Genomic DNA, 22,874 nt, shown 5'->3' on the forward strand with positions numbered 1-22,874 from the left:
AACTCAGGCTGTTGGAGGCATTTGGGGAGTGAAGTAATTGGAATGGGAAATCATTCTCTCTAATGATTTATTTTTATTGTAAAAGCAGATCAGATTTACAGAGAGGAGAGACAAAGATCTGCCATCCACTGGAACACTCCCAGATGGCCACAACAGCCAGAGCTGAGCTGATCTGAAACCAGGAGCCAGGAGCTTCTTCCGGTCTCTCACGTAGGTGCAGGGTCCCAAGGCTTTCGCAGGCCATAAGCAGGGAGCTGGATGGGAAGTGGAGCAGCTGGCATCCAGATGGGATCCTGGTACTTGCAAGATGAGGATTTAGCCATCACACCAAGTTCCTTCGTGTTCTCTCTCTTTCTTTCAATTCTAGTTTTATCTAAATTTATCTTGGACTGAAGACCCACTTCAGCTTTCTCACTGCAACCTATGTTAATGTGCTTCCTCTTTGGCAGTAAACAGTACATTATCATTAGGAAGAGGATTTAGATAAGCAGAGAAAACCCAAAGAGAAAGATGCTTAAGGACAATAGAAGCTTTTTCACACATTAGAAGAGCTAAGATTTGGGAAAGGTTGGCTGAATAAAGGAGGAAAAGTGTTACCCTTCAACCTTCAAAGCACTCGATTTTTGTAAGCCCCAGGGAAAAACTAAGGTTTGCGAGGCTTGCATTGATATGGTTATGCACGTATTTAGAAAGACTGAAGAATGTGCAGGGTGCCTCAGGGGTCAAAAAAGGGGCAAGGAGATGAGGTGGGGGGACACTATCTCAGAGATTAGTGAAGTGGCAACTGTGCCAGTTTTGGTGGAAATTAGTGGCAGTGACCATTCCAGGTTTTTTTGGTGACAATCTTTACATAGTTAATTAGGGCACAAAGGGTCAAGGGCTACAGGAAAGTGGGTAAGACTATTATTTCCACATTCTTTTTTCTGTATCTGGGGTAAAGTGGGAGATAAAAGGAGAAGCCCCACCCAGCTTCCCACCCACCCCAGGTCCCCGATGTGGCGCATGCTCCGAGGGTCTTGCTCAAGTGGTTTTGATAGTTCGACAGTTAGGACTTGGCTGCCAGTCCTGCCATTCCAAGCACAATGAAGTCACTGCAGAATCCACTGATTGACATAGTCCACTTCAAGTCTCCGTTTGCTCAGTTTTTCACTGCCAACATATGGCTGGGGTAGTTGATTGATTTGTTCTGTCCTCTGTTGTGGTGCCAGGTGTCCTCTGCAGGTTCCAACGGACTGCCATAGCCTCCATGTGCAGCTGGTTATGCTCTCCACTGCTCCGTCTGAGCCTCTGAGGAGGCTCGGCGCTGGCACTTGCACTCCATGGCAGACCATGGAACCTGCACTTCTCATGGTTATGGTTTTGAGTTCGGCAGTTCGATTGGGGAGATTCTCATAGAAACTTTGTCTGAAGTGATCACAGACTAGATTCTTGTGTGTGCTTGCAAGTACAGGGCTCGGCACAGTCTATCGCCCCGGTCAGCTCGTGGTTGCAACTGCTGGGTCAGTTCTGTTTCCAGCCCTGTATTCCACTTGGAACAAATGTTTGTTGCAGTCCAGACTGGTTCTGCCCAGCATTCCAGATTATTCTAACACATAGAGTTTACAAAACTTGTAGGATGTATGGATATAGAGGATGAGGACAATGGAATGTTGAAGAATAATTCCCAAGTGTCTGGGGCACTTAAATGTATGGGTTTGATAAATGATTAGAAAAAGAAACAAATTAGAGAAATTGCTTTAATCTTAATTAGAAAAAAGAAGCAAATTAAAGAAAAACAATGGGTCCCATTCAAAATGTGTTGCATTTGAAATGAACCCAGAATATACCTAGATGGAAATATCTGAGATTGGGGTATCAATGAGAGGCGTTGACAAAACAGCAGGCAGGTAAATTTTGAGGAAGGGATTAGCCACGACCTGTACTCCCATGAGGAGATTGGTCATTTTTCATCTGCGAGGCTTTTGATGGAGAGAACCCGGTGGGGGGAAGAACTGGGTAGCTACCAAGACTGTCCAGCAGTCCTGTTAATCCCCAAAAGATTTGCAAGACAGAGTGCAGAGATGGAACACCTAGCAATAGCACATTTATCCTGTGTGGAGCAAATGAATTACAGTTAGAAACATAAGCCTGTGGCTGCAGAGAATTGCTTAGAGTAGATAAATAATTACAAGATTCTATACGTGGCAACATGCATCCTTCATATGTTTTCCACATAGTACTGAGTACTATAATTCATGTTTTTTTTTCTTTTCTCTCTTTCTCTGCAATGCTGTTGTGGCCTGCTTGGGCATCTCTGTAGCTGTAAAATCAACATGAAAGTTCTCTGAGAAAAATCACAAATGTCAGTTTCCGACAAAAAAAAAAATCTCTTAACCTGCAACATCAGTCCGTTCTGACATGTTCATGTCTTATTAAACATGTAGCTGAAATCATTTGACCATGAATAGGGAAAGAAAAGAGGACTTACTGGACAAAAAAATAAATAAATAAATACTAAGGTTTATACCATGAATCGTGATCAAGTATTTATTCAAGTCAAAAGCTACAAAATGAGTGTGCATTCATGGTACAGTGGGTTAAGCGATCGCTTAAGATTTTGCACATCTTGTATCAGAGTGCCCCGGGACCTAGATGCTTCGAGAGAGATCCAGCTTCCTTCCAGCACTTTGGAAGCGTCAGAGGATGGCTCAGATACTTGAGTTCCCGCCACCCATGTGGGAGAGCTGGATGGAGTTCCAGCATCTAGCCTCGGCCTGGCCCGCCCTAAACGGCGACAGGCACACAGGGAGGGAATCATCAGATTTCATTCCTTTTGTCTCTTTACTCCTGTTTTCTTACCTCTTTCTCTCACTATACCTTTCAAAGATTAGTATCTCTCTTCTACTCTCCTCTCCGCTCATGTTCTTTTGCATTTGATACATTAAGAATTCTTATATTATCATGGTAATGAGGATTTTGAGCAGGAATTGAGTTTATGTGAGTTATTTCTCATGTGTATTACGATTCTTTTCCCTCTGCTATTGAACACTGAGCAGGTCATATTAAATCCAATGAATATGAGGCGACTGACTCTTGCTTTTGCTAACTTAATTCAATCTTGATGCCCACTGTACTGCCACTTACAGCGGTACTTTTTTTCCCCCATTTTCCATTGACCAGTATAAGTGAATTATACACAAAATTCAACCATATCTAAATATTGTCCAAAGTGTATTCTGCATGCCAAAATTAGTGACCCTGAACTGCTCAGCAGATAGGCAAGGGTTTTAGGTCTTCAGCCAAAATGTATTTCAGAGAATGCGGGCAGGAACTGCCATGCCCCTCTTGTTGGTATTTATTTTCTTTCCTTTCTAAGTTGCAATATGATCCTGAGTAGCTCCTGGAACTCCACTATATGTACATCTCAGAGTCTTCTGGCAGAGCACTTCTGAATAATGCAGTTGCTCTGCAATGACACTTGGAGGGAAGATAACGCTCCCCTCTCCCACCTGAACTGTGATCCGTAAAATGGAAAGAGCAACCTGAATCGGCTCTGCCACTGAAGGTCGTCAACATCCTAGGGCAAATCCTGTGATTCTGAACCCGTGATTGAGTAGAACAGAATAAGGATTCAGGATGGTAAAATACCCAATAACTCTTAATGAAAAGACCCCCATGTTTTCCCAGTTACCATTCAACAAAAACTTTTTAAAAAATCTGTTTCATGGGAGCAGAAATTGTGACACAGCCATTTGAGCATGCCTGCATCCCACATCAGAGTGCCAGTTTGTGTTCCAGCTACTTCACTTCTAATCCAGCTACCTGCTAATGTGCCTGGGAGGCAGCAGATACTGGTCCAAGCACTCAACTCCTTGCCCCACACATGTGAGAGTAGGATGGAGTTCCTGGCTCCCAGCTTTGCCTGGCCCAGCCCCCACTGCTGCAACCATTTGGAGAGTCAACGAGCAAAGGATAAATTGTCAGTTTGCCTTACAAATATACTCTTTTATTTAAAAAAATGCAATATAATGAATTTGTATTCACTACTTTGGTTAAGAAGTAAGCATTTTATAAACATGCATTATTTACTGTGTTAGTTTCAGGACCTCTCCCAGAGCAGGGCTGCGGTCACAGCCTGTGGGGAAAAGTTCCTCCTGCACATGTGGTTGTTGGCAGGACTAGGTTCCTTGCAGGCTCTTGGATGGCAAGTAGAGTTTCTCAACTGGCTGTTAACTGGAGGCCACCCTCAGTTTCTTGCCATCTGGGTCTTTCCAACATGGCAGCGCACATCAGAGTGGGCAAGCTGAGAGGACCACACAGAGAAGAGTCTAAAACATTAGAAACCGTAGGCTTTTGTAACCTAATTATGGAAGTGACATCCCATTACTTTTGCCATTTGTTAATAGCCTGGTCACCAGGGCCAAGGCAGCAGTCCAGGGAAAGGAGTTATATAGAGATATGACTACCAGAAGTTGTGGAGTCTTGACACCCATCACTAAATTGACTCCCACAGACACCTTTCAAGTTATTTTTAATTTTGTTGTTCCCTAAAATCATCTGGTATAAGAAGGGATAAACAGATAATATTCATGGTAGTATTGAAAGACAATTTAAAACATAACAAATATTTTTCTATTTAATGTCTGGTTTCATAAAATTATTGGAGTTAATAATATTGTATTCTTTCAAGATGAAACCCATAAAATCATCACACCTGAAGTTTAACCCTTCTCATTCTTGCTCAAAATCATCAACGGTATTTTTATAATAAAAGAGAAAATAAAAACAAATATACTACAGATGTTATTTATGACACTCCAAAGAACTTGAACTATCTTTTTTTTTAAGATTTATTTTTATTGCAATATCAAATATACAAAGAGGAGGATCTTCCATCTGATGATTCACTCCCCAAGTGGCTGCCGTGGCTGGAGCTGAGCCAGTCCAAAGCCAGGAGCCAGGATCTTCCTCCAGGTCTCCCACATGGGTGCAGGATCCCAAGGCTCTGGGCCATCCAGGACTGTTCTCTCAGGCCACAAGCAGGGAGCTGGATAGGAAGTGGGGCTGCTGGGATTAGAACCGATGCCTATATGGGATCCCCACGTGTTCAAGGCGAGGACTTTGGCCACTAAGCTATCACACCGGGCCCTATCTTATGTTTTCTAAGAGCTGACATGGGTCATAGCTCTTCGCTACCCTATTATTACGTTCCTTCGTCTTCTCCCTGCTGACAGGCTCCCTGCCCCTCACATCTTCCACTTGAAAGCAAGTGCTGATTTGCATGAACAAGACATGGCATAAAGCTAGTCTATGTCCACTTAGTTTATTCCAGATTTAACAGATTTAACAGTGGAACAATTCCATGTCCTGAAGAAGAGCAGAATTCGAATCTGGGATCTGTCAATTACCAAAACTAGCATAAGGCAAGGTTTTGTTGTCTGAACCTTGGTTTCTGTGTCTAAAACGGGAACAATATTCTGCCACAGAAGCAATGAAGACAGTAAGGTCTGAGAACTGTTGCAGGGTCCCTTCCACAGATCTTACTAGCCAGAGCCAGACACAAGGCCATCCCAAGTTCAAAGAGAGGGAAAACCGACTCTTCCTCATGACGAGAATATGGATATGGGGAAGAAAGTAATTATGGAATATTTTATTATTAATCTAAAACACCTGGACAGGCATTTTACACAGCAATTAAGCTGTAGCTTGGGACACATTTCATAGTGGAGGACCTGGGTTTGAATCCTTGCTCTGCTTTTAGCTTTCTGCCAAGGCATACCCCGGGAAACAGCAGATGACGGTCAAGTCCCCGGATCCCTGCCACCTGTATGGGAGACACAGATGGAGGTCATGAGATCTGGCTTCAGTCTGGCCTGGCCCAATTGTTGCAGTCATTTGGGGAATGAATCAACAAATGGAAGATTCTCTCTCTCTCAATCTCTGCCTTTCCGATAAAATAAGTAAATAGAAAATTTTAAAAATTAGTAAAGTACCATCTCTGACTTGCCTTAAGTGTAAAGGATTATCTATTGAAAGTCTTTATACAGCTTTTGTAGCAAGCTTGGCCCTGCTTAACATAATGCTTCATCCTCTGTCTACTATAGACTATTGTTATTGTAAATATGCTTTATGAATTTGCTGGTTCAGGCTGAAATTTTTTGATGCTGATGACCAGCTAATGCTGTCCAACTTTAACTTACGTCAACCTAACTCATCATTTTATGTAATTCTAGCCAAGGCAAAATTATATCTTTTCTTGGATGACCACTCAAAATATATCATGGCGGGCCGGCGTAATAGTGTAGCAGTTAAAGTCCTCGCCTTGAACACCCCGGGATCCCATATGGGTGCCAGTTCTAATCCTGGCAGCCCCACTTCCCATCCACTTCCTTGCTTGTGGCCTGGAAAAACAGTCGAGGATGGCCCAAAGCCTTGGGACCCTGCACCCGTGTGGGAGGTCTGGAAGAAGCTCAGGGTTTCTGGCTTTGAATCAGCTCAGCACTGGCCATTGTGGCCACTTGGGGAGTGAATCATTGGATTGAAGATCTTCCTCTCTGTCTTTCCTCCTCTCTGTATATCTGCCTTTCCAATAAAAATAAAATAAATCATTAAAAAACTACGCATGAATAACAACCTAATTAAAAATAGGCACAAAAAGAGGATGTTAAACTAGCATATGCTTTTGAAAAACTCCTACATATCACTATTTGTCAGGGAAATATACATCCCACTATCATGATTTAAGAGGTGATAATATTGAGTGTTAGCAATACTAGAGAGCATCTGCGACATCCATATATTGTTTATAGGTGTATAAATTTCTTCTGCCAAGCTGAAAACCTTCTGGGAAGTTTCTATATACCTGCATTAGGAACAATTTCACTTGCGAGCAATAGTAATTTGTGCATACATCCAACAAATCATGCAAAAGAGTGATGATAGTAGTTTAGTTGTAACAGTTCCAAACTGGAAACCACCTAAACGTCTGTAAGAGACTAGATGAGTATCTTTCAGCATGGTCACAGAAGGGGATATGACATCACAGGCAAAAAAACCAAAAAGTCAACTACTCTCATATGTCACAACATGAATGAATCTGTAAATCATGACATCGAATGAACCAAGACGTGACACACACAGAAACCACATACTGTGTTATTAGCTATAATAGAGTCAAGAAGGTGTAAACTTGATTCATAGTGTAGACAATTAAAAACAGTAGGGAGTAGGGTAATAGACAGTATTGACTGGGAAGGACAGAAGGGAACCTCTGGGTGATGGCAGTGCTTGATATGGTAACTGGATAGTGGTCCTCAGAGGGTTTATATAAGCAAAAAGTTACAGAATTACACACTTCAATTTGTTCAATTCATTGAATATTACATGTCTGTACTCACACATAATTATGTATTTGTTCTTAGAAAAAGCGAATTTTAAGTTCCTATCCGTTGATGTAAAAGTGAAAACATAAATATTACTGCTGACCTCAGGGTTGGTCTATACAGCCAAATTGAAAAGAAAGTCTTTTCTGTTGCTCTTCCTCCTTTTCCAGAGGCCCATTAGGAAGAAAACCCACAGTAAATTATGAGCCTGTGCAAGTTGTGCAGTTGAGAATATCAGTGAGAGGTTGGTTGTTCCATCTTTAGGAAGCTCTGATGTGTTTGCGTGTTGGAAAGTGTGTGTGCTGAATACAGACACGCTGGTAAATGTATATGCAGGTACAAACACATGGGCACTGTGTGTGTGAGTGATGTATGGCTTTGTACTGGATCCACCAGAGGGAGACAGTTTCATGAAGAGGTTGAATTCCAGCTTCTGAACTACTGTGATAAAACTCGCATGAACTATTCTAGCCATAACTATGAATGTTCAACCTCAGATGAACTGCCCCTAGGTGGAGGTAGAATCCAAAACCCTGTTTAAAATATGATTGAAATCAGTACGTGTCTTAAGTATCTAAAGTAATTTTCTCCAGTATCTGAAAATGTACCTGATAACTTAATTTTCAAAAAGCATGTAACTCTTACCTTAGGAAACAGGATGTTTCCAAAGTGACAGGGTATAGAATCTCAGTGTGGGGGGTGAACACGGGATTCTGTCTGGCAGAATGAATCTTGAAGGGGGTGGGGAAGGTTAGAATACATCCAGGAACTGCGGTGCTCACCCAAGGCTAACCTTTGGAAAATCTCATTATTTTCCCTTGGACCCAGACCTCTGAGTGCTATGCTTTTAAATTTTCTCATTGTAATCATCTCAAGAATTTCCCTCATTTTTCAGAAGTATAGTACCCAACCTGTAGCCTGACGGGTGCAATTTTAAATGAAATGAAGATGAGGTTACGGCAAAATGGCTCAATTGGCTTAATCCTCCCACTGGAAGTGTCAGGATCCCATATGGGTACCAGTTTGTGTCCCAGCTGCTCCACTTCCCATCAGCTCTCTGTGGCCTGGAAAAGCAATAAAGGATGGCCCAAAGCCTTGGGAGCCTGCACCTGTGTGCAGACCTGGATGAAGCTCCTGGTTCCTGGCTTCAGATCAGCTCAGTTCTGACCATTGTGGTCACTTGGAGAGTGAACCATCAAATGGAAGATCTTCCTCTCTGTCTCTCCTCTCTGTAAATCTTTCCACTAAAAATAAATAAAATCTGAAATAAATAGATAAATAAAAGAACGAATTAATAAAACATTTTTATAAGACCCCCTGGAACTAATTGAAGAGTTAAAATTTACTTCATCCAGGTAAAACCTCAGATTACTAATAATAGAATAAATTATAAGCACTTGTTGGCTATTCAGACAACTCAGTGACCTAGAGTAGGAATAAAATCATTGGAAAATAAGTAACTGAAAAAGCCACAAATTAAAAGGAAATCTGGATTTTTTTCAGAGGTTTTTTTTTTTTCCTTTTAATGATTCACACTAAATTCTAAAATAGACAAAAATGCTGCTTCCAAAACTGCATAGTTAAGATCCTTTGCCCGAAGAAGAAACTCGACCATTCAAACTCAGAAGGTTTTAAGTATCCCTAGTGAGAAGAGAGAGGCTTCCCTCCTGTGATTGGAACAGATAGGAACCCTGGGTAGTTTTTGTCTCAAGAGCAGGAAGAAAACGAAGAAAAACCAAACTGGGAAGATGATTGTTGTTGTCATTTGGTTCTTCTTTTTAAATAATGCACAGCGGGGAGCCAAGACCAGAGCCTTGTGGTTGCCCCCTTGGTTTGTCTGCAAATCTGGGTACCCCTTTGCAAGCTGGCAACTTTGAGTCTGTTCTCCAAAAAAATTCTCCCTCTTTGAAAAGTCCAAACCCTTCATTAGGGTTTCAAAATATGATATTATGATCACTGCAAGGAATAGATTTCACAGGCATTCGCAATTTGCTTTTCAAAATTCAAGTTAGAAGAATTTGCAACGTAATTTCTTTTACGCTTGGCAACCATAACCACACATTGCAGCTACTTTAAGTATCTTCATTTTCTTTGAAAAATCCAGATAAGGCATTTTGGTTATTATTATTCTACTGAAAATGTTCTTATGATGTTTTCTGAAAGAAAAGACTTCTACATGTGTATGCCCCAATTTAGTGTTTTCTAGAATGGAGAGTGAAAAAGAACAGACAAAATCATCCCCCACCTGCCCTTCTCTCGCCTACTTATGTACTGGTAAATACATGTGCTTTGGAAACCTATAAGGCACGAGGAAAACCTATTGCAATATCCACAAAAGCACCAGCAATGATGAGAATTTGCATTCTAACAACACGGATATATACCTCATTTTGTCTGAGTAAATTTAGAGAACAATGTGGTAATTCCCACTGAGTTCAGGTGATGTAAGTAGTTAAATAATTAGATTCAATTCATTTTTTAAAAGATTTGTTTGATTTTATTGTAAAGTCAGATACGTAGAGAGGAGAGACAGAGAGGAAAATCTTCCATCCGATGATTCACTGTACAAGTGGTCTTAATGGCCGGTGCTGTGCCGATCCAAAGCCAGAAGCCTGGAACCTCCTCCGGGGTCCCCCATGCAGATGCAGGGTCCCAAGGCTTTGGGCTGTCCTCGACTGCTTTCCCAGGCCACAGGAAGGGAGCTGGATGGGAAGCTGGGCTGCCAGGATTAGAATTGGAGCCCATATGGGATACAGGTGTGTGCAAGGCAAGGACCTCAGCAGCTAGGCTGCTGCGCCAGGCCCTGGCATCAATTAATTTTAAAACCTCAAACATTTTTGTTTGGTGGCAATTTGGGCTATAAAAACCCCTTTTCAGTGAGATCACATGCAATGAAGCTTGCGCCTGTGGTTAATTGGGAGGAAATGCAAGGCAAAAAAACACATTGGGATGTCAATCACAGAAAGTGATAATGACAAGGTTTGTGACATGGGTGACTGCTTTGAGTAACTGGGCCATGGTACCTAATTCCAACTTAAGGAATCCTCTGATCATCAGAAAACTCAATGATGGTCTGACCTCAGAGTAGAATGCATTGAAAATTAGATTCATATTCTAACTACAACGATAATAGAGGTAAAGAAAGTTATATTTGTAGCTCCAAAGAAGAAACCAAACTAAAGCCAGGGCCCAGGGGCATTATGTATTAAGCCTTTGGCTGCAATGCCTGCCTCCCCTGTGGGTGCCAATTTGTGTCTCTGCCGCTCTACTTCCCATCCGGCTCCCTGTTACTGTGCTGGAAAATGAGCAAAGAATGGCCATGTAGTCGGGCCCCGGAACCCACGTAGGACTCAGCCCTGGTCATGCTGCCATCTGGGGAGTGAACTAGCTGATAGAAGCTCTCTCTCCCTCTCTGTCTTTGCCTGTCTCTGTAACTCTGCCTTTCAAATTCATACATAAATCAATTTTTAGCAAAACAAGAATGAAGCCAGGGTCCACACGGTAAAGAGGGCACAAAAGACTTTAGATGAGGTTGTTTGAAAGACAAACCTACAAATCCCAAGCTGAAGATTCCCCAGAATGCTTCTGTGCCATTGTGGACTCCACCTGCTCCCCGCCAAGGAACAGCTGCCCATTGCCTAGAGCTTGTGCGACAACCTGAACGAGATGATATTTGCCCTCCAAAGCCTCCTCTATCACACCTGATTGTTTCAGTCCAGTAAGTAACCAGGATTGTGTTTCAGCACAGCTTGAAAGGCTGAGTTCAGAGGAAATACAGATGATAGAATCAGGCCGTTACATACCAACAGAAAGTAAAGGAACTTGAATAAGAGTGGAATTTTTTTTCATGTTGCATGCATTTCATTCACTTAAAAGACAGAGAGATAGAAACAAAGAAAGGAACCTGCTAGTTCGCTTCCCAAAAGCTCTAACAACCTGGGTGGGGCCACCAGGTCAAAAGCAGGCGCTTCAGTCTAAATTTCCTACATCGGTGTCAGGAACCCAACTTCATAAGCCAAAGCCTGTTGCCTCCCAGAGTATGGGCTAGCAGGGAGCTGGATTCAGGAGCAGAGTGGGGACTCAAACCCAGACATTCTCATATAGGATGCAGGCATCCTAGTGGCAGCTTCATGGCTATGCCAGACATCCTGGGGGAAAGAGTACAAGGCCTGATAGAGGGGAATTCACTGGGATGGGATATTCTCTCTTCCTCGGGGATTCAGTGTTCTGATACCTAGAGTTGATCTAAACACACTATCAGGGTCTGACATGGTGGCAAAGCCACTTAACCCACTAATTGAACACCAACATTCCGCATGAGTGTTGGTTCAAATCCGGGTTGCTCACTTCCCGTGCAGCTCCCTGCTAAGGTGCCTGGGAAAACAGCAGAGGACGGCCCAGACTCTTGTACCTCTGACACCCGCAGAGTTCCAGGCTCTGGCATCAGCGGAGTCTAGCTAGCCCTGAGTGCTTCCACCGCTGGGGGAGTGGACCGATAGACTAGAGTTTTAGTTCTAAAAATCAAAACAAAGCAAAAAACCAAAAAATACTTTTCACTGTAAACACGTTTTCAGGTTGGTCCCCTGAAGCTTGCATGTGACGATGGCCTGGAGTTTGTGAAATAAATTGTCTAGGCTTCTTGGCTTTATGTTGATCAAAGGAGATCTGAATCAGAGAAGTAGGAGTGTTTGCATGAATGTATCTGAGAACTTGCTTCAGAAGCCCGAAGTCCAATAGGATTCATCCAGAACGTTTATTAAATTCCAGCAAAAACCACCCTAAAATCTTGTTAGGAGAGACTGACAGCAGTGAGTCATTGCAAGCCATTCCGCTTGACTGGAGTACATGATGTTTGCTGGTCCAGGGAAAACAGGCCTAACTGGTTTTGATCCAAACAGCTGGGCCTGTTCCCTGCTATCCTACAAACCGCAGCTGAATAAGGGTCACATTGGTCTCCCCCCACCCCCGCAGATTGAAATGTTTACCTTCAGAGGCCACAGGGCAGGGTTAGGAGGCCTAACCCAAGTGCCATCTCAGGGCATCAGGCACTCTCTTTTAATGGGAGAAGGACAGCATAAACGGCCTTCCCCAGAGCAGGAGACAGAGGCCATTGCTACCTCGAAATAACAGGAAAGAAATGAGCACTATTTCCTTAGGCAGCTTGGTGGTCCTGCCTCTGGCTTTTGCTTGCAAATGTGGCCATGGAATTAGACTGTCTGATGTGGAGGACGATGATGGAAACTCAGAATGACAGAGTTTATTCTTAGGAGTAAGATGGATGTTGCTTTTATCACGGGCATTAAAGTTAGGGTGGCAGTTAGCGTGTTTTGACCTACATGGTTCTGTAAGGATATGAGGTAAGAGAGGATGAGCTGACCAGGACCACTAACTGTGCCAGGAGAAATGGGGGGTACCCAGCTGAGCCAGCACCGAACTTAGAAGAGCCAAAACGACCATCTGCCCCCCGCTCCAGTAGAATGAGAGTTATGGTAGCCATATACCAAATGGGCTTTTAATCCACATTCAATTTACAGTAGGACTGGTGAGTCAGCCTTAACATGTCCTATACTTATTTCCTTAGTATTCGAATATATGATGCGGGCATCTTAACAAATGTGCCCAATATGAATTTCCAGCACAGTGTGAATTAAAGATCATTATTTTCAGAGAGGGCCAGTGAAAGTGCCAGAAGCTGACCTCCCCCACATTCTCAGCCAGGAATGGAACCTGAATACCCCACCTCACCTCGGGAAGAACGAGCCGTGTTTCCATGTTTGAAGATGCCTGCGTGTCGCGTGGGGGCAGGTGGCTGTTCCACTGTGTTCCCTGTGAGCTCACCTCTCTGCTTCTGTCAAAGCTTAGCTGATGATGGCAGATGATGTTGGTGAGCTTGCTTTCAGCCTCCCCAGCCAATGTGACCACTCACAGAGTGAACCAATCAGCACCTTCTCTCGCCAAATACTCTGCTGGTGATAGCCCCAGTTAGAGCTGGCACATAACGTGCGCTGGAAGCATTTATCTTCTAGCATTTGCCATGCAGAATCAGTATAGTGCATCTTTTTTTTTTCTCCAGTCCCCATCAGTAGGGAAAATCAGAATGAATTTGTCCTTATAAGACAGAAGCAACATAGAGTAGTTAATGCCACCAGCGACCAATTTTACTCATGGGAAGGAAGAAACTGAAAAAAAGCTAACAGATTCATGCTTGGCCTATAAAGCTTCCAAGAAGCATAATTCCAAACATCCTCTAAAATAGCCCACATTATCAAGAAACTTGTTGGGTTTCTTTAAAGATACGGCTAGTTGAGTTAAATACATAACCTTCTCCTTCCTTGCCTTGAGTGCCCGTTCTCTTCACTCTCTCCTCCTTGGAACTGTATCTCCAATGAAGAATTAACGCAAACTTTGTTTCATGTCTTCTTTCCTAAGAAGTCTAAACAAAGAAAATGACCCTCACACTCTCCTTGCTCATAGTTACTGGAAAATGTAGGTAACCGGAAGCGTGTTTTAAAAGAGCTTCTCTCCACTACTTATTTGAAAATTGAGAGGATGAAGAAGCAAAAATCGAAAAGATAGCTTTTAAAAGTCAGCCACAGTAGTATTTAAAAGCATTTGTACAACAGAAATAGACATTATTTTCCACTGTAATAACTATCTAGTTGTCTTAGCCTGGACATTAACCTTTTTTTTTTTTTTTGATAACTTACTATTCCAAAATCAAGAATGTTCTGCTCATAAACAGTTAAAATGATGTCTACCAAGATCAAGAAAAAGAAGAATAAGGATAATAAAAAGTTAAAGTTCCATGCTGCAGTTACTTTGGATGTGGGAGCTGTCTGAGAGTTCTCTGCAAGCTATCGGAGCAGGAGGAACTTCTGCAGTGTGTTCCGGCAGAGGCCAAAGCAGGAAGATGTAGCTGCACGGTCCCCGGAAAGAAGTGTTTCTGCAATGTGGTCAACAGATGCACACTGCTGGGGCTCGAACTGAAAGCAGGATTCGTCCCAACTAACCCAAGAACGAGGCCAGAGGTAGAAGGCTACACACTTCACTCTGAGGCTGTGAAATCTGACCACATGTTCTTTCTATGATTCATAGTTGACACGCTTTAGTCAAAAACACCCGGAGGCTTCTTACCTCAGTGCCTCTTGGATCTTTTCATTTGCCCCCAACCCTGTTAAAAATCGAATCCCAGTTTGCCTAATTCTTGAGTGCCAGTTCTTTAATCTCAACCTCTGGACTTTGGGTTGCGTATGAATATTGGCTATTGGTCTTGTAGCTTTCAAATATAAGCTTTCCCTAAACGGTTCTGACTGAGTTGGGTTATCCGATTCCCTGATGTAGGCGAATATGTTCCAGTTCTAACCACTTGGACTCTAACATCTACCCCTCCAGCTAGAACAACCTCTGTCTCCCGGCCAGGAGACAGTGAGCATTTTGTTATGAGCCACTGGGTTCAGAGCTATCTGCTTCGTTGCCCTGGCAACAAGACAATAGTTCTGCTTTTCTTTAGGCCTATGGAATGCGATGTTGCAGAGGGAAGATGCAGAGTCCTCAAGACAGGTTCTGGCCGAATCGACCCAGTCAGCTGAAGTTGAGATGGAAATACAGACTCCTTGCTAAACAGGATCCTGGGGCTAGCAGCTGCTATGGGAAAGTCAGTCTATTCCTATTCACTCGTCCAGAGTAATGTCGAAGCTCTGCAAGCTCGTTCATCAAGATTCTTTAGCACCCAGAGCCTTGTCTGGCAATGAGAAGGGAGGAGCTGACAGATTAAGGACGAATCGCCTTCCTAACATTGTACATCGTAAGGGACATGGAGAATAATGGCTTTGTTTCAGATGCTCGCTGGCCATCTTTAGAAAGGGGATATTGAAGGCCCTCCTGCAGGAGCTGATGGACATAGCTCATCTGCCAGGAAGAAGGGTGCCCCCAGCAAAGCTTCACCGTCTATCCTGGGGGACAAGGGAGACAGTGAGAACTCAGCACCCTCACCGCCACAGCCTCGGCCCCCAGGGAAGATCGTGAGCCAGCTGGTTGAGCTGGCTGAGCTGTACAAGGCTGGAGGTGGGGTTAGCACACGACTCTATATTACTCATACTCAACTTCTAGAAGATGCTTGCTTAGAAGAGTCTATTGTACAATAAGTGTATATTATTCTAATACTAAGGATTTTTTTAAAGCTGGTAATAATGTTCAAGAATGCCCTCCTCCAGAAAGTGCTCTTCTGCAGACAGGGGAAAAAATTCTTTGAAAGCATTTTTCTGTACGGTTGTAACTATGAAGATGTCCCTGGATCCTTGCTGATAGTGGCAAATGTGACAGTGGCAACAGGACTTCTACTTTTTGGGAGTCAACAGCGTAGCTCAGAGCTGGACTCAGGCTGACCTGAATTCAGATATGCTGTCATTTGCAAGCTGGTAAGACTTGAGGGCAAGTTCCTGCCTTAGTTTGTTCTTCTGTAAAATGGGACTATATTCTTTCTTCAAAGGACTTCAATAAAGAAGCTGGTATGTGTAATGTGGTTGGCAGGTTGCAAGTGCTCAAATGGACTTCACTGGATTTTGTCACTATTCTCACACTTCTGAATTATCTTTAAATACTTTCAGGACTTTTACAAGTAATACTTCCCATTACTAAAGCTCCATATGAAACAGCTTATTTCATTCTTGCTACTTTTAAAAAAGATTTATTTATTTTTATTGGAAAGGCAGAGCTACAGAGAGAAGGAGAGACAGAGAGGAAGATCTTCCATCTGCTGGTTCACTTCCCAAGTGGCCACAACAGCCGAAGCTGAGCCAATCGGAGACCAGGAGCAAGGAGTATTTTCTGGGTCTCCCAAGTGGGTGCAGGGTCCCAAGGCTTTGGGCCATCCTCTGCTGCTTTCTCAGGCCACAAGCAGGGAGCTGGATGGGAAGTGGAGCAGCTGGGACATGAACCAGCTCACAAACAGGATCCTGGCAAATGCAAGGCAAGGAGTTTAGCCCCTAGGATACTGTGCCAGGCCTGTTCTTGCTACTTTAAAAAATATATATTTATTTATTTGGAAGGTAGAGTGACAGAAATAAAAGGAAGAAGAATTTTCCATTCGCTTGTTCATTTTCCCAATGACTGCAACAGCCAGGGTGGATCAGGTGGAAGTCAGGAGCCAGAAATTCCATGTGCATCTCTCAGATGGGTGTCAGTGGCCCAAGCACTTGTGCTGTCAACCACGGCCTTTAACAGGTAGCTAGCTGGTAGCTGGCTTGAAAGTAGAGCAGCCAGCACTTGACTGGGTGGTGCTGGTGTCACAAGTGGTGGTTTAACCTGCTGGACTATGACAGCTGAACCTCTTGCTATGTTCAAAGCGTTGTGTGTAGGTATGTGTGTGTTTTCAGAAAAATAAAAATTTGCAGTGCAGAAATACTTCCACAAACTACAAGTGAACTGTTATTTTGCTAAAAGACCTCGCTCTGCTCCTTATGATCCGTAGGATTCGGTGGCTAGCTTGCAGATGAACAAGGAGCTAGCGTTCACTTAGCACTGGCGTCTTTTCTGCTCTAGCTGGACTTTCAGATTCGCTGAGCTTGCACGCGTCACTTTCTCTCAAGCGCACACTCAGTGGTGCAGCAGTGGCTACAATGCATTTAATCTGAACATAGATTCCGTTAACTCTCTGAACTTTGGAGCGAGTGTACTTTCATCAGATGTGCTCTATTAGCTTTCATGATCCAAAAAGCCCAGAGAAGCTAGAATTAAACTTCCTTCCAAGTTTGACCATTCCTTTGCATTTCTAAGCAACTGAGACACAAAACCTTTTTTCCTTTAAGATTTTATGTTATTTGAAGGGCAGAGTTAGGGAAAGACAAAGAGAGATCTCCCGTTTAATGGTTTACTCCTCAAGTGCAAAAGCCAGAGCTGGACTGGTCTGAACCCAGGGGCTTCTTCTGGGTGTATCATGTGGGTACCAGGGCCCAAGGACTTGGGCCACCCTCTGCACCTTTCCCAGACACACTAGCAGGGAGCTGGGTTGGAGGTGGAGCAGCCGAGACTCAGTCTGGTGCCCACATGGGATGTCGGCGACATAGGCGGCAGCTTCACCTGCTGTGTTACAGCTCCAGCCCAGATGCAAAACCTTTTGATTGATTTACAGCCATCGATGGATTTGCTAGTCAGTGGGCTCAGGGTCCTTTAAAGACCCGGCCCAGAGGAAAGGAGGACATATTTTTTGATCTGCAGAGTGACCAAGGGGCAACATGAGGATGTTCTCCAGCAAACAAGACACGCGATCTTTCCTTGTCCTGTGAACCAAACATTCCCGAAAGACATCAGTGTAACTTGAGCAATTCCCACGTTGGAATGGAAGAATTCCAGTGTTTCATTTGCTGAAGCGAGCTCCTTGGAACTCAGGATGCATTCTCCATGGCAAGCAGATCATGCATGCTAGCTGACTGTGTTTAAACCCTAGTGCTCTAAAGTAGAGTTTCTTTTTTGTTTATTTTTTTAAGATTTTTTTTTTTTATTGGAAAGTCAGATTTACAGAGAGAGGAGAAACAGAGAGAAAGATCCTCTGTCTGCTGGCTCACTCCCCAAGTGGCTGTAATGGCAGAAACTGAGCCAGTCTGAAACCAGGAGCCAGGAGCTTCTTCTGGATCTTCCACATGGGGGCAGTGTCCCAAGGCGTTGGGCCATCCTTGACTGCTTTCCCAGGTCACAAGCGGGGAGCTGGATGGGAAGTGGAGCAGTTAGGATTAGAACTAGGGCTAACATGGGATCCTGGCACATGTAAGGTGAGGACTTTAGCCACTAGGCTATCGCACCCAGCCCTGACATAGAGTTTCAGCAGGGCTATGGACTTGGCTACCAGATGAATGTTGTTTACCTAGGAAGGTGTGTGTTCAGGAGTCAGCTAAAGTGCTGGGATGGGGGATTCTTCAACCCCTCCCACCGTCCAGCTCTGTCCCCAGGGCAGAGCCCTGCCTCTTTGCCTACAGATGTTACTGGGAGGACTTGGGGAGTTTTGGGGTCTGGGAGGCATAACCCTGGGAGAAGCTGGGGGTCCTCCTTGTTCAGCTGCAGTAGCTCCCGGCTCGCTTGCCTTTCTTTTCATCCTCAGATCCGGAAGGCTGATTCTCTCCCTTGACTCTTCACTGTCTCAATCTTTTTCAGAGAGAAGCATCTTGGTTTTTACAATGAGGATTCCCCTCTACTGGCCTGGTTTTGAAGAGAAAAAAATGTACTTTATTCCAAACTCGATGGAATTTAAAAAGCTGACTTACCCCGAATCATCTTCTTTTCTACTGTATGTATATTCTACGGAGGAAGGCCTAAGCCTTAGGGAATGATGAATGTGTGTGTGTGTGTGTGTGTTTTCTATGGGAAGCTTGTGTGAGACTTTTCCACACGTTAGGAGGAATTCTACACTTGGGCTTTCAGAAACATTTCCTCAGCAGTTACGGCTGATGGAGTTTTGGACGGAAGGGTGTGAAGGTGGGGATCCTCTGACTGAGGGTAAAATAAGGACGTGGGGACGGGTAACCACTAGCACCCCCTAGTGTCGAAAAGCAGCCATGTTGAGTGGAGGAGTTGGCTTGGAGCATTTTTGTTTTGTCTTAAATCACTTTATGCCTGACGGTAATCCTTGGTGCTGGGTCAGACTGCTCAGACTTTTTTTTTTTTAAAGATTTATTTATTTCTATTGAAAAGTCAGATTTACAGAGAGAAAGACAGAGTGAAAGATCTTCCATCTGCTGGTTCACTCCCCAAGCGGCTGCAACGACTCAAAACTGAGCTGATCCAAAGCCAGGAGCCAGGAGCTTCTTCTGGGTCTCCCCATGCAGGTACAGGGTCCCAAGGCCTTTTGGGCTATCCTTTACTGCTATCCCAAGTCACAAACAGTGAACTGGATGGGGAGTGGAACAGCTGGGACACTAACCAGCACATATATGGGATCCGAGCGCACGCAAAGGTGAGGACTTTAGCCACTAGGTTACCGCACTGAGCCCTGTTCAGAGACTTCTTTATTTTAAGATTTTATTTTTATTGCAAAGTTAGATATACAAAGAGTAGGAGACACAGAGAGGAGGAAGATCTTCTGTCCGATGATTCACTCCCCAGGTGAACGCAACGGCCCAGTGCTGTGCCAATCCGGAGCCAGGAGCCAGGAACTTCCTCCTCCGGGTCTCCCACATAGATGCAGGGTCCCAAGGCTTTGGGCCGTCCTTGACTACCTTCCCAGGTCACAAGCAAGGAGCTGGATGGGAAGTCGAGCTGCTGGGATCAGAACCGGCGCCCATATGGGATCCTGGCACATTAAAGGCAAGGACTTCAGGCACTAGACCACCGTGCAGGGCCTCCTGCTCAGAGACTTTTGAATACTGAAGTGCTTCAAGTAATTCAGAGAAAGCAGCCAGGAATGAAAACACTAAGATGCCATCAAAAGGCACTGAAGGTAGAGAGGCAAAATCTAAAATGCTGGTGTCGTGGCACAGTGGATAAGGTGGTTGCCTGCAGTGCTGGCATCCCATACAGGTGCTGGTTCGTGTCCCAGCTGCTCCACTTCTGATCCAGCTCCCTGCTATACCTGGGAGTGAAAGATGGTCCAAATCCTTGGGCTTCTGCGCACATGTGGGAGACCCACAAGAAGCCCCTAATCCACGTTGTTGATAATCTTGGATCCATGATTTGTGTCTGAAGGATGTGGTGTTAATTTTAATACTGATTCAACAAGTATTTATTCAATATCTACCCTAAGCCAGGCAAAGGAATACAATGATTAGTTAATACTGTATGTGCTTTGCTATTCTCACGGAGTTGAAAATGACTGAAGAAAGCATTACTATGTTCATATATTTACTGTGTTTAAAACTTACTTTTTACTTGAAAGGCTGAGATATATCTTTATTAATTTTTTAAAAGATTTATTTATGTATTTAGAAAGCCATAATTACATAGAAGAGAGAGAAGCTTCCATCTGCTGGTTATCTCCCCAGATGGCCAGTGTTGGACTGGGCCGAAGCCAGGTTGAAGCCAGGAGTTTCGTCTGGGTCTCCGAGATACTCGGGCCTTCTCCTGCTGCTTTTTCCAGTTCATTAACAGGGCGGTGGCTCGCAGAGTAGAGCAACCAGAACTCCAGGCATTCCGATACAGGTTAATGGTACCCCAGGTGGTGACTTAGCTGCTGCACTAAATGCCCACCCTCACTTCTTGGAATTATTAAATAAAACCTATTTTGGATTTGGTCAATTATGTCAGTGTGGAATTGGCCTTAACGTAACAGCACATTCGGAAATGCAAGTTTAAAGCTTTTTCCTGCTGGAACTACTTTCATTTCAGACACACTGCGCACCTCTCTCTGGTTCTGCAGTGTAGAAAAGCATGTTGGCTGATAAACACATTGATTTCAGAAACACACGTGCGAAATAGTTGGAAGGCTTATTTTAATACAGGCAAAACATTGTCTTCAGAATTTTGTGGCGATCGGAAAGAGTGACTTCACAGTTTACCAAGAGCTTCGGAATTTATCGTGGGGATTTTGCAATGCTTGTAGGAAAACCCAAGGACTGTGGGGGAAGGGCATTCAAGGATCAACAAAAGCAGGATCACTTTTTCTAAGCTGAAGGAATCACTTTTATGCCCTGAGAGGCCATTAATGTCCCCCAAAAAATAAAGGCCTTAGCCTCTGCTAAGAGCCCATAAGATACGAACTTTTACCTCAGGTAGCATAATTAGGGCTTGGAAAACCATGGGAAAGTAAACAAACAAAAACCAAGAAACATTACAACTGCTCCTGTGACAATCAGCTAACAGAAGTTCCAACAAACTCCAATCAAGTACCCATCGTTTCTGGGTCCTGAATCTCTTGGGGGCTGGGTTTTGTCTTCTTCTCACTGGGGTTAGGCAAGGAGACTGGAGTCAGGAAGATGGGTGAGTTTGGGTCAAGCAAAGGCCCACAGCTAGCATTACAGGAGATGGGAACTCCTTCGCAAATGTTCTCTAGGACAGGGGCCTGTGGTTCTTGAAGTTAGCTGTGCTGTGGCGTGGCCCTCACCTGGAGATGGCTGTGACAATTGTTGCAAAACAGGGACGCAATTATTTTTCTTTCAATTTCTTTCTTTCCGCCCTTCCTTTCCCTTCCCCTCCCCTCTCCTTTCCTCTTGTTGTGACAAGATCTGCCACAGGGGTTAAACTTTTACAATCCTCATTTTGATTAGGCAATTATAAAGTGCAAGACAAAGTAAAGTTCTACTGTCAGCTGCAGTTCAAAGTATTAGTGTTTAAGTTGAAGTTAAATTGTTTTGGGAGGAGAACTTTGAAAAAAAAAACAGCCTTATGAAATTTATAGTGTAAACTTAACAATTAATATACTAATACTTCTCCCCCACCCCCCGAGCATCAGATGGGCATTTTTCTTTACCATCACTTGAAATTAAAAATTACAGATCAGGTGAAGCTTTCAAGAAAAAAAAAATAGGGAAGGAACAAAACTCAAGATTATTCAATAGTTTTTACCAATCCTGGACAGAAATCTGCTTTTTGCTTTCTAAAAAGGCAGTTTGCCAAAAGAGAATGAATTCCTTTCACTGGAGCCATTGCCCTATCCTTCACATGAGAGCCAGGAAAACTAACGTAGGGGTACATTTTATCTACAAACTAGAGTGTAAAGTAACCAAATATAAAACAGTGGGGGTGCTGTATACCATCCAACAGCAGCAAATAGGTACAGATGGACATTATGATTTTGTTTCCCCTTAAAAGCCACACCCTGTCCATTTCCTGAGTTCACTTGGCCATGGCATTGGCTTGGCTTGTTCTTGTAGGGGAGTTGGCAGATGCGAGGAGGGAGGCATGGGGTTGGTTCGGTGGCCAGGGTCAGGTTAACCGAAGGGTTCATTCTGGCTCCAGAATGGGAAGTTGATCATCCTGACTTCCCCGGACCGGGAGGGGGTCATCCCCACTCCTGGGCGAAGCAGGCAGGCTGTCACTGCCCAGCGCTCTGCCACCTGCGACTCTAGACTTGATGCTCCCCATCAGCCCTTCGAAGGCCCTGAGCTTCCTGCAGATGGCAGAGCCCACGGTGGACAGGGCGGCCGACGTTTTCTGTCTCACGGAAGCGTTGGAGCCCCGAACCTCACGCCAGCTCTTGGACGGGTTCCGTCTGAACCCCACCGAGGGCAGGGGCGCCAACCTGCTCCTGAGCTCCCCACAGCGCCCCTCTTTGGCGGCCAGCTCTTGGCGGAGCAACACGATCTCCGCCTCCAACCGGGCCAGCTCCACTCTGAGCTCCACGTGCTCGGCTCCCATCAGGGACTCGGACTCGATGCCGTGCGCTTCGCAGGGACCCGGAGGAGGGGTCTCCGCCATGGCGGCGTCTGGCGTGGTCTGCACAAGAAGGTCTTCACTTAGACAGCCCAGGTCCAACTCTTGATAGAGAGACTCTGTTTCTCGACTGGCACAGAAATAATCTTGTCTGGCAGGGTCAAAATCCAGGCCTGCCGCCTGGGAGTCCTGGCAGGAGCGCAGGCCGGAAGTCTCCAT

At 44.3% G+C, this 22,874-nt stretch overlaps 1 protein-coding gene across 1 annotated transcript; it reads right to left on the bottom strand.

Annotated features, from left to right (window-relative positions):
- Window positions 1-22,226: 22,226 nt before the first annotated feature.
- TPD52L3 (TPD52 like 3) lies at window positions 22,227-22,874 on the bottom strand. Its single transcript, XM_040988753.1, has one exon. It carries the CDS (start codon window positions 22,872-22,874, stop codon window positions 22,227-22,229), a length of 648 nt encoding a protein of 215 aa, XP_040844687.1.

Source organism: Ochotona curzoniae, unplaced genomic scaffold, assembly GCF_017591425.1.
Source record: "Ochotona curzoniae isolate NIBS_2020 unplaced genomic scaffold, NIBS_Ocur_1.0 contig_50, whole genome shotgun sequence".
Classification (NCBI taxonomy): Eukaryota; Metazoa; Chordata; class Mammalia; order Lagomorpha; family Ochotonidae; genus Ochotona; species Ochotona curzoniae.